The sequence below is a fragment of the Triturus cristatus genome, chromosome 3_2 (assembly GCF_964204655.1).
Source record: "Triturus cristatus chromosome 3_2, aTriCri1.1, whole genome shotgun sequence".
Classification (NCBI taxonomy): domain Eukaryota; kingdom Metazoa; phylum Chordata; class Amphibia; order Caudata; family Salamandridae; genus Triturus; species Triturus cristatus.
In genome coordinates, this window is record NC_140584.1 from 732,545,348 (window position 1) to 732,564,731 (window position 19,384).

At 42.1% G+C, this 19,384-nt stretch overlaps 1 protein-coding gene across 4 annotated transcripts in view; it reads right to left on the reverse strand.

Moving 5' to 3' along the window:
- The window catches only part of MYO1B (myosin IB), a 715,692-nt gene that overhangs the window by 275,947 nt on the left and 420,361 nt on the right, over nucleotides 1–19,384 (reverse strand). For all 4 annotated transcript variants that reach the window (XM_085648784.1, XM_085648782.1, XM_085648783.1 and 1 more), the window contains exon 16: nucleotides 17,681–17,881. In XM_085648784.1, the coding sequence (XP_085504910.1) occupies nucleotides 17,681–17,881 (201 nt within the window). The remainder of the gene's footprint in view (nucleotides 1–17,680; nucleotides 17,882–19,384) is intronic.

The following is a 19,384-nucleotide window of genomic DNA, read 5'->3' on the forward strand; positions in this document are numbered from 1 at the left end:
CGTTTTGTATGGGTTTTGTATGTGTTTTGTATGGGCATCAAGAGGGTTGATATGATAATCAAATAAATAACAAATCGCTTCCGCTTAGCCGCATAACAGGCTCTTGTGGTAGGCCTTCTAGCCTCCCTAATGATAGTCATACATTCAGGTGGACGGTTCAAGTAAGCAAACTCTAAGACTTCAGGTGCCAGATCGCGAGATTCAGCTGTTTGGGATCTGGATGTCTGATTTCTACATGGCTCTGTGAGAGGAGAGTGGAGGTTAAATACAGCTTTTGATGCAGAACCAGAAAGAGCTCGAACAGGGATGTGAAGGTTGAGGTGTCCATGTGGGATCTACCAGGATTAATGTGAGAGATGTTTGTCTGAGCTTCTGAAACACTAATGTAATGAGTGGGAGAGGTGGAAAAGCATAGGCAAATATTCCTGACCAGTTCATCCATAGTGCATTGCCCTTGGATTGCGGGTGTGGGTACCTGGAGGCAAAGCTTCAGCATTCTGCATTTGTGAGTGGCGAACAGGTCTATGTGACGGACTCCCCAACTTTGAAAGTATGGGAGGCGAACCTGATGGTGAAGTTCCCATTCGTGTATTTGCTACCTCTGCCTTCTGAGGAGATCTGTTATTTGGTTGCTATCTCCCGGGAGGTGTTCCGCTAGGAGATAAAGGTTGTGGTGAATGGCCCACTTCCAGATGCTCAGTGGGACAGTTGGAGAGAGTGTGTCCCCCCTGTTTTTGTATGTGACACATAGCTGTCATGTTGTCTGTACGAACCAAGACAACTTTGCCCTCCAAGTGAGTCTGAAACGGCTTGAGAGATAGAAAGATTGCAAGCAACTCTAAATGATTGATGTGGAGCAACTCCTGCTGTTGGCTCCACAGGCCTTGCACTGTATGTTGTTGGAGATGAGCTCCCCAGCCAGTGAGGGACGCGTCCGCTGTCAGTATTATCTGTTGAACTGGGTCTATGAAAGGCTATCCTTTTGACAAATTTGGTGTGTTCCACCACTGCAGAGAGCAATGAGTACGGCTGCTTACCAACACTAGATTGGTTAATAGAGGCTGTGACTGGTTCCACAGACTGGCTTAGCATTCTTGAAGTGGATGCATGTGCAGCCTGGCATGGGGGGACGATTATGATGCAAGATGCCATCCTTTCCAGCAGCTGCATATAAACCCGAGCTGGAAGCCAAAGATTGGGTTGAAACTGGAGAACTAAGGCCTGAATATTGTGATTGCGAATTCTGGCTGTGCTGGGAAACGCCAGAGCTTTTTGCGTATCTAGCGTGGCTCCTAAGTAGTCCTGAGAATGGACTGGTTGGAGATGTGATCTTATTACATTAATTGTGAACTCTAGTTGATGTAGTAACTGAATTGTTCTGAAAGTGTGCTGCACACATTGCTGGTACATACTGGCTTTGATGAGCTAGTCATCCAAGTATGGCAAGATATGGATGCTCGGTCTTCTCAAGTGAGCAGCTAATAACGCCAGACACTTTGTGAAGACTGGGGGCAGTGGTGACTCCGAACGGGAGTACCTTGAACTGGAAGTGTTGACCCGCTACCACAAACCTGAGGAATTTGCGACGAGCGGGGTGGATTGGAATATGAAAATAGGCGTCTTAAATCTAGAGTAAACAAAGTCTGCAGAAGAGGTATTACTTGTTGAAGTGTTACCATGTGAAAATGATCTGACTGAATGTAAAGATTGAGTTCTCTGAGATGTTATATTGGTCTGAGAGAACCATCTTTTTTTGGTATTAGGAAGTAAAAAGAGTACACGCCCGACCCAGGACGTGGTGGTGGTACGGGCTCTATAGCCTCTTTTAGGAGAGACTGCACCTCTTGTTTGAGGAGGTGTAAGTGATCTGGTGAAAGTTTGTCTGACTTTGGTGGAATGTTTGGAGGAGTGTTGATGAACACCAGGCAGTAACCAGAATGGATAATATGTAGTACCCAATTGTCTGTTTGTTATTGACTGCCAGATTGGTAGAAAAGTTTCCCCCCGACAGGTGTTAAGTGGTTGGGGAGAAGTGTAGGCAAGTCACTGTATTGTATTGGAGGGGGAGGTGCGTGTGTTTAAACCCCTACCCCTGCCTTTGCTACCTCTGTAACCCCCTCTGAAGTAACCCCTAGAGGGAGAGGGTTGATTATTGCCCTTGTAGGTAGAGGTGGTGACTGAGGAGGTATTTTTGGAGCCTACGCGGTAGAAAGAGCGCCAAAAGGAACCACTGTTTTGTGTTGACTGAAGGGCTCCCATGGATTTGGCCACTTCAGTGTCTTTCTTTATCTTTTCTACTGAAGAATCTACCACTGGGCCAAACAGGTGTTCCTTATCAAAGGGTGTATTTAATATGGAGGTCTGAACTTCGGGTTTGAACCCAGATATGCGAAGCCAGGCGGGTCTCCTTAAATGGACGCTGGTGTTTACAGGTCTAGCAGCAGAGTCTGCAGCATCTGGGGAGCATGTGATTGCATTGTCTTTTATGCACCAGGTCTTGTGCTTTAGATCTATGTTCCTGGGGCAACAATTGGATTAATTGCTCTAGCTCGTCCCAGTGCTCACGGTAGTATCATGCTAGCAATGCCTGAGTGCTAGAGATACGCCAGAGGTTTGCTGCCTGAGAGGCCACCCTTTTCCCCACAGCATCAATAAGTTTGGATTCTTTATCCGGGTGTGGAGCATCTGCTGTAGTTTGGGAGTTGGCTCTTTTCCGTGCATTGGACACAACCATGGAGTTTAATGGTAACTGTCCCCTTATACTAACTGGGTCCGATGGTGCTGGCTTGTATTTCTTATCTACCCTAGGTGTTAGAATACAAGCCCTGACAGGGTTGTTGAAGATGTCGTCTACATGCCTGATCATCCGTTTGAGCATGGGTAGTGTGTGTGTGTGATGACCTTTGCGTGCTACTAAGGGTTTCAAAGAGGAAATTCTCTTCTAGGGATTCTTTATGTAGCTGCACCCCACGGTAGTTGCCAGCTCTACCCAGTAATTCAATGTAGCCTACATGGTCATCTGGTGGAGAGGGCTTGCTAGGGTACAAGTCGGGATCAATGCCTGTGGGCGAATTCATGTTGTAATCATACCATGGGTCTTGTAGTGGCTAATCATCATCCCATTTGCCATCCCGATCATCCTGGTTGTCAGGTGTATGTGGTGGTGAATGCTCAGGTGAAATTGGTTGAAAATGAGAGGAAGGAGGTGATGGAAGAGGAAGAGGAGCAGTGAAGGGTTAGTTACAACAGTTCTCTTCTTCAAAATAATGTGGTATTCCTCTTCTGTATTAGTCCTTCTTTTTAAAGTCACTTTAGTGGTGATGCGTCCAGTCTGTGGATGAATATACAACACTTTCTGTTTTGGATCTGGTTTGTCGATTGGATCATCTAACTGTGCTTTTTTGGTGATTTCGGCACATCTGATTGTTTTGGTGCCGAAAGTTTCGGTGTCGGAGTCTTGGGCATTGGTGTCTTTGGATCTGAAGTGTGTTTCGGTGCCGAATGGTGTGGGTCAGAGCCGGACTTGTGTTTCGACCCCAAAGGTCTCAGCTCAGAGCTCGATTTGGGTGCGTCTTTTCCGAGCCGGAAGGTTTTTTAGTAGGCTTTGGTGCCGAGCCAGAAGGCGGGCGTCGGAAGTGTGGTCTCTGTGCTGACCGGGGCCCGAGGGCGCAGGTTGGACCGGAGCCTTATTTTTATGTAGAGTTGAATCTTGGGACAAGTGGGGATCTGTACTCACAGGTCAATTAGGGATGTATTCCTCTTGGTCAGTGTTGAGCTCTAAGATGGAGATCGACTCCTGCTACTCCTCGGTTCCCATGGCCTCCCCGGCCTATTCGTCTGATTGTTGCCCGAAGATGTCCGGAATGGAGCTTGTGTGCTAGCTCTGCATGTCGCGACCTCGAGCCTGACAGTCGCGAAGTGTTTTCTTGGAGCGGAAAGCCTGGCACGCGTCGCAGTCCTGTTCTCTGTGTTCGGGAGACAAACACAGGTTACACACTTTCTGTGAGTCGGTGCGCGGGTATTTCATGTGACACCGAGGGCAGAATTGGAAGGGAGTTCGTTCCATCGACTGCGGGACAGCCCAACGCGGGTAGGCCCGACAGCCTTCCACGAGCTTTCCAATCGAAAGATAGTTTAATAAGTAAACACGATACGTGATAGAATGGGAAACGCAATTGGAAACAGAGTGAGTATCTTGCGCACTGAGGGAAACCGAAGGAACGGTGTCAAACCGGAGCGCAGTAATTCACGTCCGAACCCGATGGAGGAAAAAAAACAATCTAACAATGGAGTCGATGCCCATGCGCACTATCACCAAAAGGAGGAGTCACCTACCTCATGACTGGAAAACACTTCTTCGAAGAAAACGAAGTGCAAACATCCAGACCCAACACTAGATGGTGGGCTATGCACAGCATATGATCTGCAGCTCACATGCCTCGAACTCAGGTTTTAAGAATGGTTTTTATGTGTAGAAACACAGAGTACATTTGACACCTTTAGAAATAAGATTGTATTTAACATCTGAGAGCTATAAAGCCGACTAAACTACTGATGCGCAATTTTGGATTAACTGGAAAGTCATAAGATTCTTTGCTGTTGTTGGAACCTTTGTGACTATGTACAAGGGTTCCTTTGCATATCTTAAGTCTGACAGAGTGTGGGCTCATTCGGCACAGATTACATGCTTTTAGAATTGTACAAGTTATATAAATAGAATGTTGGCAAATTATTATGCACATGTGGACACTTGATACATTGTACTATACGAGTCATATTGCAAACAATCACTTGTAGTACGACTGGAACTCAAATGGCTATTTCCAGTCAAACTAAATGTAGAGAGGCAGGCAAGAACTTTAATAAGTTGTTAGTGTATTAGTGAACATTAAGTGACCTTCAGTTTTGGCACTCATCAGGTTTCTTGCAGATTGCACTTTGAAAGAATCTAGGACAAATGCTAAGTTTGATGACAGTAGAATTTATCTCAAAGCAGGATGTAAATAAACCAGCTCAGTTGACTGTTTGAGCACTACCAAGTGGATGCATACACAGAGCAGTAAAATATGGCACAATTGTATTTTTATAAACTTTATTCTCTTACATTTGTAGCTATAGATGCTTAGCTATTTCAATATGCACATACAAATTTGAAAGTAATAGAAAGTAGAAACACATTCATTCAGTCAACCAGGGCAATGGGCTTAGTTGTTCAGATCACTGCAAATTCCACCACTGTAATAAATGGGAAGGTTGCCCACAGAGAAGGTCTCTGCCACTAGTTGATTCATAACTGGATGGGAAGAAAGAACTGACTCAGGTGCCATACTGGTTGTTACAGCTTGAAGGTCTTTGCCGGATGTTTTTGGACTTGGCCATAAAGTGTCTGATGGGGAGAGAGCCAAATAGGATGTGTCTGGTTTCAGGAGATATCAACCAATATCAGTTGCAAGTCATTGCACCAGATGCTTCAGGGCATAGATGGTATGTTTTTAGGAGTGTTGTTATGATACTACTGCAGTAGTCGAGGGAGGAACTTACCACGGCTAGTACCATAATTATTTAATAATGAACTTTCCATGAATGTGTGGATGGAAGAGCCCTTTCTTGATAGCAGTGCTAATGGTAAACAGGAGATTAGTTTTGCAGAGGATGCCCAAGTTTCACAATTTGCAGAATTACACAAGGGGATGGATTGATTCAAGTTTGATTAAATGTGGAAGCAATATGTACGCTCGACCCATGAGCAAGATCTTTGTCTTCTGGCCATTAATGCAGAATTTGTTACAAAGAAACACTTTAATCTACTTTAATTCCCTTTGCATCCTAAGTTTGGTCTATGTTAGGATAGTCTATGTTCACAGATTCAATTGAGATGAGATGTCTGATAAAGGTGAATGCTCTTAACGTTTAGGGTTGGATAGTGTCTTAGCTATAGGTATATCTGAATCCACAGATTACTTTTACTTAGTGGATATAAGACAATTTTTTTATGGCCACACCACTTTGACAAATGCAACAATCTCTCTGAAATATCCTTCAGACGTCAACAAAAAGTTTCTCTTGATCAGTTAATCGTCTGCGTATGAGTACACCTGTTCTCTGCACAAATGTGCCACCACCGCTGAATGACATTTGGTGAACAATCCTGATGCTGACTTTGTATTGAAAGGCAGGATTACAAGTTGTCACAGCATGCCAGCTATCACAAAGCATAGATACATCATGGACTGCAAATGTATTTGAATCTGAAAATTCTGCTTTTTGGTGGTTGCCGGGAAATCTCTCTACATTGTGAATGGTTATCAATCATATAGGTCAGTTAACTGCACGTAATTCTAAAATGGGTGCAGTGAACTTTCTTAGCCTCTGTTGGCCCGTAGTATCTTTTCACATACTTTTGAAGCAAGGAGTTGCAATACTTGTCTGAAGTAGATACACAAATGGCCTTTGGCGAAAAGTACCATGGTACACGTGGTGTCTTATCTTCCATGGACACGGTTTGCTCCCCGAAATAAACTTTTTTTAAGGTAGCATATGATAAAAAAAATTCAATACATCTTTGGCAGCAATTACTTCTTCAAAAAGCCTCTTTTACAATAAATGTGTTCTCCTATGTTAGTTTAGAAAATAAAATGAAATTAAGTCTAAAAATATAATTCAGAATCTGACGGCACATTTATAAAAGGAAGATTTATGAACTATCAATAAACATCATTTCCATTAAATAGCTATTTTTCATTAAGCCAATAACATTGGCACCGTTGAACTAATCTGCACAAATCTTTGCAATAAAACGTTGATCCAGTTTGGGGGGCACAGGACATGGCATCAAAAATATATTACACCAAACCTGGTATGAAAATAGCATTTTGTGAAAATGTGTCATTGGGCTTCAAATGGTTAAATGCAGACAGTTGAAAAGGCGTTTTTAGATTTTCCGATAACTTTAATGATGTTTTACAAATATGCACAAAAATGGCCGGTGCTTTGCAAGTTTGACATACTCTTAGTATTTTTTAATTTGTGCATATATGTCGAAAGGGGAGCATGGTTAACGACAGGATCAAAAATGTTTCAATTTGGCATATTACATGAAGATCCAACATTTTAAGTAAAAAGGGGAGAAAACACGTTTTCACCAGCTGTTTATAGAATCTGCACAAAGTGTGACAATATGTTAACAAGTTCAGCCTAGTGCAGGGATCTTATGTTTCATGCAGCTCCAGTAAGGGGGCAACATTAAAGGAGTGTAAAAATCTTTGATTTAATAATAACTTTGGAGCAGTTTCACAGATCTGCACAATGCTTGACAGACACTTAGCATGTTTAGGTTACTCTTGTCATTTCATGACAAGCATTGACATAGCCAATAGGTCTCGCTTTTGGGACCTTATAAGTGTTTAGCCATGCAACAGTTGTATAACTAAATACTTATAAGGTCCCAAAAGCGAGACCTATTGGCTATGCCAATGCTTGTTTCTGTTTATTACTGCTCTGTAGTAATGGCGGCACCCGTGCTTTAGCTTAAACATCTTAAGCTAAAGTCGGGTGTCGAGATTGCTTCAAAAGTAAAGAATTGTCTATTTCTTTACTTTTGAAGCAATCTCAGTACCCGATTTTAGCCTAAGATGTTTAAGCTAAAGCACGGGTGCCTCCATTACTACATAGAAGTAATAAACAAAACAAAAACAAACAAAAAAAAAAAGAACTGGCTCACGGAGAACCTCAAAGCGGCCGTTAAAGTGATTCCAATCTAGCGCGGCGCCCGCGCACATGCACTGTAGCTCTAGGCTGGCCATGGTAGCACTTTTTTGAGCCCTCACAAAAAGTCTCGGCGGACCAGCGCATGCGCTGGGTCAGGCGAGACCTAAAAAACTGCCAAAGGAGGAGAGTGGTGGAAAGTGGGCAGCAAAAAGCTGATTTGGTGGTAGCTTTAGTGAGGTTGTATGATGTTAAACTTATTCCGTTGCAACGCATGCCTTTACTTTCCATGCGTTAAAACGAGAATGCCTTTACCACGGATAAACTTTACCACGCATGCCTTTACAATGATTTTTGTTGTTAAAGCATGAATGTTATGGGCATATTCGTAGTAATGGTTTTCCTTGCCTTGTGCCCTGTCCAGCAGAACCCTGCGCGATGCACCAGCCCTTCAAAATCTACCCCTCCCCTAAGTCCTAAAATCTGACCCCCTGCATGACACCTTCAGTCCTTCTAAAAACTACCCCTGACCAGCTAAAAAATGTAAATCAGCAGCCCCCGCCCCAGACCTAATCTCCCTTACATCTCTAATTTCACCTTCTCTCCCGCTCTTCTTTTGACCGACGCTCGTCGTAAAGAGGAAGGGTTTCCTCTAACTACACCGATAGCCTTCAGAACCGCAATGTGATACCACAACACGAGAGGCAAACGTGGGACTGGAATTGCATTCAAAGGCAAGATTTCCTGTATGTTAAGCATTCATGCTGCCATTTTCCATACATTCCTTTGCAATGTAAATCATTGTTAAGGCATGCGTGATAAAGGCTACACGTGGTAACGAAGTATGCATTGTAACGCATGTGTGCTGACTGCTAAGAGGGGAAGCAGCTGCGTTGTAATGGCTGTTTCCCCTTTGGTGATGTTTAATAAATTTGCATGAAACATTGCAGCTGTTAGTGAGTTTATCCCTGATGGATTTAAGAGAGATCTGGGAAGGTTGGACGGGGCACGAGAGGTTAAAGACGAGGGGTCCAAACAGCTTTTATTTGCTAGTAAATTTAGCGCCATTTCATACATCTGCACAAAAAGTTCCAGACACCTGGAATGTTTAACATACTTTGATATGTTGAGTTTCATGCATATCCACCAAGGGACATGGTTGGGGTTGAAGAGGGCATATAACGTTTGCTAGCAAATAAGTTTGCCACCCTTAAGTAAATTCCTGACCAGTTTTGAACAAATTTGTCAATTGAGTTTTTTGGTAGTATTTCCAGTTAAGCCAGAAGAAAAAAAATCGAGTTTTTTTTGTCGATTTGGAAAAAAGGGGCAAAGTTAAATGGTTTTCGTTTGCTAACAACTTTGACATTTTTAACAAATGTCCACAAAAAATGAGATACTAGAACTGGTTTTAACTTTTAGATTGCATTACAGCTGTCTTAAAGCCATGCACAGAAGGAGGTTATCCTCCAGTGGAGGTGTTTGGTTCCATAGATGGTAGATGTAGAGTGTCATAAAACCTCTTCACCTCAAAATCTCTGCAAAAAAACAGCTAAAGTGCATTGCTGGTTACACATTAAAACAGAAGACTCCCTGAAAATGTCCAGTTATTGTTACCTCAACAAACTATAGCTCAGATTCCTGCTATGCACACCATAACTCACACAACAATCGCAATGCTTATGACCTCACAATATTTATAATTATAAATAAGAGGACTTCACACATCTTTAAAGTGCAACATACACAGAGTGTTAATTCTGTATACATATTTGGGTCATTCATAATGTTAAATGTAAGGCGATATATCAAGTCACTAACAAGAGCACTTATGTCATTTTACATCAAGGGTGATGACCTGACCATTGCATTTTATGGGCGAGTTATGGTCTGTATGGCAGATGTTAGGGCTATAGTTTGCAGAGCTAACAAACTGTTAAGCAAGCAGTTAAGAAAACCGAATGTAATCAAAAATGTGTTTAGATATTGACTGTCATTTACTCATCTATGTAAGAGATTGATAAATTGTATTGTCCATGGGCTTAAATGCTGGCATCCGTGGTCTGGTCACATAACGTTTCATGAGATCTCCCCTCTAGATTTCTATACAAGTATTCGCAAGAATGATTTTGTTCTTCTTGTTTCGATCAGCCACACTCACATGGAGCAACACTCAAAGATGATATTAAGAAATAGATTTCTAACACACCAATTCAGCTCAGTTCACAGTGAAGAGACTAAAACAAACAATGGATAAGCCAAAACATCTCACCACTAGGCCCTATTGGCTTGGTCAATGCCTTTGGTGATGCTGTACCCTATCATTTTGCAGTCATTCGCATGTGTGATGGTGTGTACTCACATGCATCATTATGCATGTGTGCCCACAAAATGATTTGGGGGCTTTTTTTTGTTTACTAACCTGAGATTTGTCAGTAAAAAAATAAAAAAAGTAGAGAGGAAGCACTTCATTTAATTTTATTTTTAAAGAAGGGCCTGCAGCACTTTTCTATCTGTCCTCTCCAATGAACTAAATAAATAAAAAAAATTAAAAAGATGGTGGTGCTGATAAGGAAACAGAGGAACTGATGGGGCATGAATGAGGAATAGTGTAGTAACTTGGTCCAGATAGATGGTAGTATTTCAGGAGTATTTATTGAAGTAGTTACAGATACAGAAGTTCAGTCCAAGACTAGCCCCACCAGGAGCAGACCTTCTCCAACTGTAGTCTCTGACCCCCAACATTCCATATTACATAATTCTAGGAGGAACTCACTGGCAGAGCATGAACACATAGAAACCAGGATATAACATATCCCTCTTTCTTCCAAAAAGGAAAAGAGAACAAAACACCATAGCGGATAAACAGAGAAAACAGAAGCTAGGTAAGCGGAAGAAAGTAGAGAAACCCAGGGAGAGACAAGAAGAGTAGTGGGAGACAATAGAATTAAGAACACAGATAAAGATAATCCATTAACCATCCTCCCTTCTTTATAAAACCAAAGAAAGAAAAAGACAGAGAAAAACCATCAATGACTGCCACCTGCACACCCATTGGCAAAGGAATCTCGCGTGGAGACTAAAATGTTGTGCACCATTAGAAACGTTAACCTTGCACTATGGTAATGGAACTAGCACCCAAACCATACACCCAATGAGGGTAACAATTCGAATGTGCAAAGGAATCTCGTGTGGAGACTAAAATGTTGTGCACAATCTGTAACGAAAACCTTGAACTATGGTAATGGGACTGGAACCCAAACTATACACCCAATGAGGGTAAAAATTCGAATGTGCAAAGAAATCTACAGCGGAGATTAAAATGTTGTGCACAGGTAGTGCACTGTAGCAACAGGACTAAAACCTGTGTGACACACCTCTGCGGAGGTAAACATTGTGCACTGGACGCACCTTGAATGGAGAATACTGTCCACTCTACCCAACAGAAACGATAAACATTGCGCACTGTACAACAGGAACAATAGATATTGTGCACAGATATGTGAACAGGATGGGTGTCCAACGACACATGGAAACCCACAAAATATGTTGCTTCATTTACTCTCATTTAACCTGTTGTGTGACTGGGAATACACTGAAAATGGAACTGCAGCATCAATAACGTAAATGGTTGTATGACTGAGAATACACTGAAAACAAAACTGTAGTATCAATGTTGAGTAACCCTCCGAACTAAGACGACCTCAAGAAGACTACCTCAAGACGTGCAAAATAGCATATTCACAAAATCGAAACAAACCAGATGAGCGATCTTTCACCCAAAATGTTTGAATAAGAAAATCCTTGTGCAACAAAGGCAGTCAACAGAAGGCGCAGATGCACGTAAAATCAGAGGCCCTGTGTACAACAGTAAATGTGGAAACAGGCAAAAAAAATTAAGGAATAGTTCCACGGAATCTCATACTCCACAGGTATTTAGGCAACTCAAACCATAGAAATGGGAAAGATATGCGGCAAAGACATGTGGCTCTCAGTCAAATGCACAAGGTTTTAAAACAAAGCGTAATGGCACCTGCAGAGAAATAATCAGATGCACCAAAATAGTCCAGAAAAATACTAAGAGATGCGCAGCACAGATTTGATTCTATTTGTTCCATCCATGTCCCTTTCGAGAGGAGAAAACCTCGGGAGATTTGAAAACCGTGGTTGGCAAGTACACTTCGGACTATAGAAGGACGCGGCTCGATAATGCAGGTGCTGCTTCCAAACGCAAGATGGAGGCACGTTCCCCACGCTGAGCCGGATGGCTTACGGTACCCCGGTGCTCCTCACAACATCTTCGACAGAGAAGGAGCATGCGTCGCAGAGGAACATGACGGACATTGCAGGACCGCAAAAAAACAGGTAGGAGAGAGCGCGCAGATAGAGGCTCGCGCTGGCGTTAAAAAAAAAAAAAAAAAAAAAAAAAACACATAGCGGTTGAACACGCATTGTTGCTCAAACGATCCCAGCAATAACAGACAAAGATGTCTCACCAACTCCAGTTTCCGCAGATTGTAAATGCACCTTGGAGCTTGAAGGGACGGTCCATAGACTGTGAAACATGGCCGCAAGGACATTCATACACATGACACCATACTGCTACCTAGATGGATGCCTCTGAGTGCGCAATAAAGTTGACTGGGCAAATTGTAGAGTTGCCTCATGAGTAAAACATAGGATGACTTGGCGGAAGCAGTTCAATAAAGTTGTAGGGACACCAGAAACTGATCTTTTGAGGGTTGAAGGGACACTGTTTCTCACTGCATATCCCCACTGCTAGCGTAGTCCGAGAGTTGAAGTATGTCCACTAGCCTCTGGCACTTCTGAAAACAGTCAAAACAACTTCTGTGTGAGCGCACTTCGAATTACACTCTGTAGTGTGAGGGTGCTTGGCTGGAAGCAGAGAACATGTAGATGCGACACTGTGTGCAGACGTAAACTTGTCCCAAGCAAAATTGAACGTGTGAGAATGAATCCCATAGACTTGAGCTGCAGTTAAAGCAGACTTTGTAGGGACAACAGGAACAGAGTTCTTGAGACGCTGTAGGGATAGCAAGAACAGACCTTTTGAGATGCTGTAGGCACAGCAGGCAGAGACTTGAGCAACGTAGAGACTGGAACTAGCACTTTTGCGTAGAGGGCGACCGATGGGAGATCACTGGTGGGGCTGTGGTGTGCCAGTTTGTTGAATGTACGCAGCTGTAGATTGAAGAGTTGTTTCAACTTGAGAGTAGGTACTCAGATACTCCAGACTTGAAATTGAAGGCCTTAGAGGTAGCACACAAACATTCTTTGCTTCAACTCGTCGCCATAAAATTGGAGTAACTGACTCCAGGCTGGTTGTAGTATTTCAAGAGTATTTATTGAAGTAGTTACAGGTACAGATGTTCTGTCCAAGACTAGCCCCACCAGGAGCAGCCAGCATGCTGCTCAGCCCTTCTCCAACTGTAGTCTTTGACCCCCAACATTCCATATTACATCATTCTAGGAGGAACTCACTGGCAGAGCATGAACACATAGAAACCAGGAAATAACAAATAGCAGCACTTGGGTAAGGCAAGAGAACTTGCAATATGACGGAGACAGAAATAAGGCAGGGAGGGTATTTGGGGGGAGGAGCATACAAGGAAGAGAGCTGGGAAACATGTGCATTGTCAGAGTGCTTAAGCAACAAGAAAAAAGGTAGTATCCTAAAAGTGAGTAATGGAAGGAAAGAAGCCAGTCAATTGGAGAGAAGGTAAAGAAGCTTTGCTCCGGGTAAGTGAAAAATACAACATATTCAAGCTGGGAGAAAGAAATCAATTGAATAAGAAACAAGCAAACGAGTGTGACAGTAAAGCCAACCACTAGTAAGCAATAGGAGACTATAAGTAAGCCCACAATGGGTCTTTGGAAACTAGACCGAATCACACTATGGACAGATTTTCACTAGCCTATATGAACTCAGACAACAATATGCAACAACAAAGCAGGACTCAAGAACACATACTTCTAGCTCGCTCAGCAGTGTCGGCTGTCATTTACCGAGGGTGGTGAGGAGGAGGAGGACACACACGAAAAAAAAAACACTTACCTTGATACGTGACACAACGACGTCCTCCACCGGTCGTCTCTCTCCTGGGCAGGCTCAAACACGTGATCCAACCAATTTCCCTGACCAATCCTGGTGCTGCTCTCATCAGTTTAAGAGCAGGATTGGAAGGAGCAGCCGCACTCAGCGCTCTCAAGAGCACTGAATGCCTATGCTTTAAGCTTTCTCTAGCCCAGCTGTCTAAGATACGTTATAGAAGTTTAAAATGTGCATGTCAGGCTGGCTGTCGCAAGACGGACAGCTAAAGAGACATGCACATTTTACAGCACACTGTTCCCTGCGCCCACTCAGCCGCACTGGCCACGCCCAGTCCTATCACTCAGTTCAGGACGGGTCGGTTGCTGAAATATAAAATGAGAATAAACTATTACCATTTTATGTTTCAGCTCTGGGGCTTTTCTTTGTGGGGTGATGCTCCTCCGCTCAAACAGAAGAGTCGCCCCTGCCTCTTAGACGACTCAACCTGGCAGGAAACAAAATTCCGGTCTGTGCAACAAGGTCAAAAAAAGCTGTGCAAACTGGCTCTAATTTCCATTGCTCTTTTCAGTTATGCTAGTTTAGAATGAAAACTTGAATGAAAGAGGCATTGAATAAGACATTCTCTTTTTACTTCAGTGATGCTGCTTACTATTGACCAAGAGATCGCTTAGATTGCAGTCAGCTTGGAGGGTGGAAGGAAGGGTGGGCACAGGGTTCCACTGGCAAAAGAAGAGTGATGCAGAATAAGAAAACAAAAAAACATCGGTAACAAGCATAAGCGCGACTTGGGTTGAAAGCAGCACTTGAACATTATCATTCTAAGACATTTTAGAGGATAAAGGTAAAATAATGCCATGGGATTCCCGCATACCTTTCCCTGGAGGAAGGCAGATCAATATGTGGGGCAGCATTATTTTATCAAGTCCCAGAATACATACAGCTAAAATGAAACTGTTCCTAGAGGCAGAGGGCTTATGGTTCACATAGGGATTACCCATTCCTCGAAGACTAAATGCTGGGTCTATGTTTTTAGTCTTGAGGACCAGACACACACACACACACTCACTCTCTCTCTCTTCAGGATCATTTGATACATTGGTGAACTTAAACTGTCCACTGCTGACTGCATGCAAAGATTCTACCTATCTTCTTTACCAAGAATATTGTATCACAAACTTCTACTTAAACTGGATGACCCATGTACAGGGAAATATCCTCATGGATATGCCGGGGCTGGTGGAATTAGTGTGGGGACAGAAACCAAGTTGCCGTGGTTACACTTTTTCTATATACTACATGCACAATATTCGTGTATGTGCATGTTTTTAAAAGACCAGAAAATTGTTGTATTGTAATTGCATTTATTTAGCTGTGCTTTCATTACTGAGTTACACAATGACTGACCATTAGCTGACCAAGGTCTATTTGCATCCGGCTGGGCTCTGTCTAGACTTACATGGTGGGCAAAAAACGATGGACTGGAATGCAGCCCAAGTAATTACTAGTAGCTGGGATTAAGTCAAGCATTCTACCTATCATCTTTTGGCTTTCTTCAGACCACAGAATCGTCTCTCAGAGTTACATTAGTGTTCCGTTTTCCACTAGCTGTACTTTTCACAAAACTTTACATAATGTATGTATTCTGAAGTAGGAAAGCTTCCACTTTCTATAATAGGCCGTGTTAAACAAAGAAAGTTTTTTTTTCTCAAAATGTTTCATTTATTGAGGGTCGTTTGCTTATATATTCCAAATTACTTCCACAAGAGACCACTCAAAACATTAGATAAAATCAACTCATTTAATTCGGGGATTGGAGGATGCGTGCTCCTTGGTTTTCGGTCGTGTTGCTAGGCAGCTCTTGTGAAATGATTGATGCTAATATTGAATTTGAATAATGCGTACGCGATAGTTTTTAGACATTCGATGCTGTTCAAATCTGTTGACTCAAAGTTCTCAAAGGTCATCAAATTTAAGGTAATTGATAACTTCATAAAGGGAGTAAGGGACTCCCAGCCTGGGGCATCAATATCCATAGATGTTTCTTGAGCCTTTGCGGCAGAATCTGTAAAACTCATCAGACAAGATCCAACCTGTCAAAGTGCAACAATGGCAGGGTGGGGATGTGGAAAATTGTCTCAAATGTTCCACACTAGGCGTGGGTAGCATACTAAGGATTGCAGTATTTAAGGTTCCTAATAGAATCTGCAATAAAGCTATCTAAAAGGGGAATTGCCATTTCTTGGAAAGGGTTTCCCCAACTACCCACTCAAGTAGAATTTTTGAAAATGGAATCAATTAACCACAGATCAGACTATTAAATGGTTGGTGCAATCATTACGTAATACTGTGATGCACACCAATCCACTTTCCTCTCAAACTCCTGAACAAACAAACATAATGAATATCAAAGTTTTGCTTTAGCCGCAGCTCCTGATGTTAAAGCTAAAACAATCCATTTCAACCTATGCTACCTTCAGACTCATCCCGACCACCATGGTCAGCCCTAAATCAAGTTCAAACTGTGTTTACACAAGAATTTACTTATGTATCACACAAAATATTACAAACCCTTGGAGATGTCAGGTAAAATGGTGTCATACGGAAGTTAGAATCCCAGATACAGTAAATTACTTGCAGAACTGACGCTGCTGAAGGTGGGCAGAAGCAAGCGACAGATGTAGTCATCCACCACAACACCTATGATAAAATCATTGTTTACCGGCGTAGACTGTTGGAGGGCAGCTGCAAAGGTAATGTACATATCTAAAAGATACCTTCTAAAACATTTCAGGGCATGGGAAATGAGATGCAAACAATTTGAGCTTGATGAAACACCATAAGAATGAGCTTTTCTGCATGCACACGAAATATTCCTGCACTTCTGGCAATAATCTGGAATTCAGGAAGAGGTACAAAGATGTAGCCAGATGGAAGACGCAAACTGGAATAATGAGCAAGAGGTAAGCAATAATAATGTCAGTTGAGATGGTAACTCAGTCATGCTGTTGTACAAGATTAAATAAATGCTGGAAAAACATTTATTTATTTAAAATCTAAATATACTTGATTTCAAGTTCAGAGTCGGGTCCAAATGGCACATGGACGGGTTTTCCCCATGACAATCCATGTAGTCAGTACCTAGAGAGATTTGCATGGGAAAACCGGTGAAAAAGGGGAAACTGTGTGGGTTTACCACTGAGTAGCACTAATGCTTCACTTTTTCTACTATTTAGAGGTGCAAAACTCAGAACCAGCTTGCAAATGAAATGAAAATACCCTTACCTTTTCATAATGGCATTTATCCCAGTCGGCTTTAGTATCGGATATTACCAAACAGGTTCAAAAGATGTACAGACTATGAAAGAGTTAACCTGTCTTCTTAAAATATATTCTTCTCTGGCTAGTTCTTTGAAAGCACCATTCGATGAGTCGAAATTTAAAGACTCATTTATGCGTTGGAGGTATTACATCTGTCAGAGGTATAATTTGGAAACAAGTTATCTATAATACTGGAAAATTTATGCTCCAGATCTTCACTACCAGAAGAGATGGCCCGCTCAGTCAAAACTCATGGAATTATCTCCAGGTATTGCTCTGCCCACTTAAAAATGCTCCTTAAATTCTAACTTTGAATGAGGCTACTTAGGGTGCAGTACAACATTATTGCATGATTTCTTCAATCGTGGTGAAGTTCTGTTTTCTTGGTTGCACTTAATAAAAAAAACATATTTGCAAATATAAAACGAGTTTTAAAAGAAGACACATTAAGAATCATGCACTTTTGATGCTAGTGCCCATAAATGTTTTTCGTTCTGTTTTCCCTTACATTTTTCTTTACAATGTTATAGTGCTTGTTCCTGGCAAGACTGGGCATCGTAACAATACAGAAACACGTCCACGTTGTACCTTGCCAGCGTAATGCTGGATTCTGAAGCAGCTGTGGGGCAGGGTGGTGTCGTTCAGGAAGCGAGAGCACTTGCTCATCCTGCTCTCGAAGTGGTTGTGTGTGGCACAGATCTGGTTGAGCTTCTCCAAGAAGGTGTCATCTGTAACAGTACCAGGCCGCAGGCATTCTTCATCCAACATGGCCAGGATTCCATTTTGATTCTGCAACAAAAGAGCAGGTTTTCAAACTCCAGTAACAATTTGTTTGCAGCAACTCTATGCAGACGGATTAACTATTAGCTTAACTTAATGGTGGTAGAAATAATAGCCCAGGGGCTTGTCTCACATTATTGCATCAAGTGCCCAAAAGGGTGTGAGGGCCCACTGCATCCTAATTATGGTTGTCTTTTACTATCCAATAGGGGCCAGAGGAGCTCAATGTCCTTGCCTCCTTTAGAGCCCAAGGCAAACTGTTCCAGGTCACTATAGAAGCCAGACATCCTCAAAGGCCAACCTGTCAGCAAGAAACACCAGTTGTGAACCCACCCAGTCTCAGAGGACCCCATGTGAAGACTGGTCCCCTAGCAGTGTAATATGGACTCTCACTCCCTCCTGAATCCATTCCCCTGCATTGTGTAGCACTGTTTCACATGGTTAGGCTTGTACGAACAATTACACATGTATACATTCATTTCTTAGCAATACTAGAGTAAAAATATATAAACACATCTGCATCATTACAAAATAAAGAGAACTATGCAACACACAAGATGGGATACAATTCTTTAAAAAGCATGTAACATTTCAAATTATTTCTTTAAGATCTTTGCTTAGATGTGTGGGATCATTGATCAATTATCTTAGGTTAAGGTACTCCGATATATCTGGGATATCCGACAGAGTAACCCATCTGCCAAGAAATAATAAGGCCAATAAACCTAAAAATAAGACAAGAATGGCTTCCAAAAGGTGGCTTTATCTTTTAGAAAGACAAATGGTTTTGAACTATTGAACTGCAGCAGCATCTTCAATTCAAAAACAAGTATTGCCACCTTATTGTGCCTATCAGACTTTTGGCTTTGTCAATGCTTATTTTGTTATGACATGTTTATTGTTAAACTTTATCGTTGGCGGAGATTCCAGGTCCTCAACAATAAAAAAAAAAAAATGGTTAAAACAAAACCATTTTTTGGTCTCAAAAAGCTCACAGGAGGAAATACTTTGTGCAATGATGTGTTCCTTATGAACAAGCAGAATGCTGCCACTCACACTGCAGTTAGCCAATGGCAGACGTGGCCTGACCCACTGACCCACATGCTTTTTGCTGTGGTAGGCGGAATGTAGATAGAAAAATGTGAATGAAACAACAACATACCAATGGATGAAGAGGGCTGTTGGAAGCACTTGTACATATACTATATATATAATTCTTATAAATCGAAAGGTCTTGACTAACACCAGCCCTATTAAGGAGCCATTTTATTTTATTTTTCTCTCTGGCATCAGCTGCCAGGTGGTCATGCACTTTTCTATCACGCAAAACATAACACGAAAATATGCCACTATGTGCAGAATGCAGCCGTCTCGGCTCCTTGTTGCGACATCTGTGTACAAGGATCCCTGAATTAAACAGGAGAACAGCATAAATAAGGCAAATACAAAATGCATCCAGTACAAAAATATATTGACATGTTTAAAATAAAATTCATCAATTAAAAGAGCTCA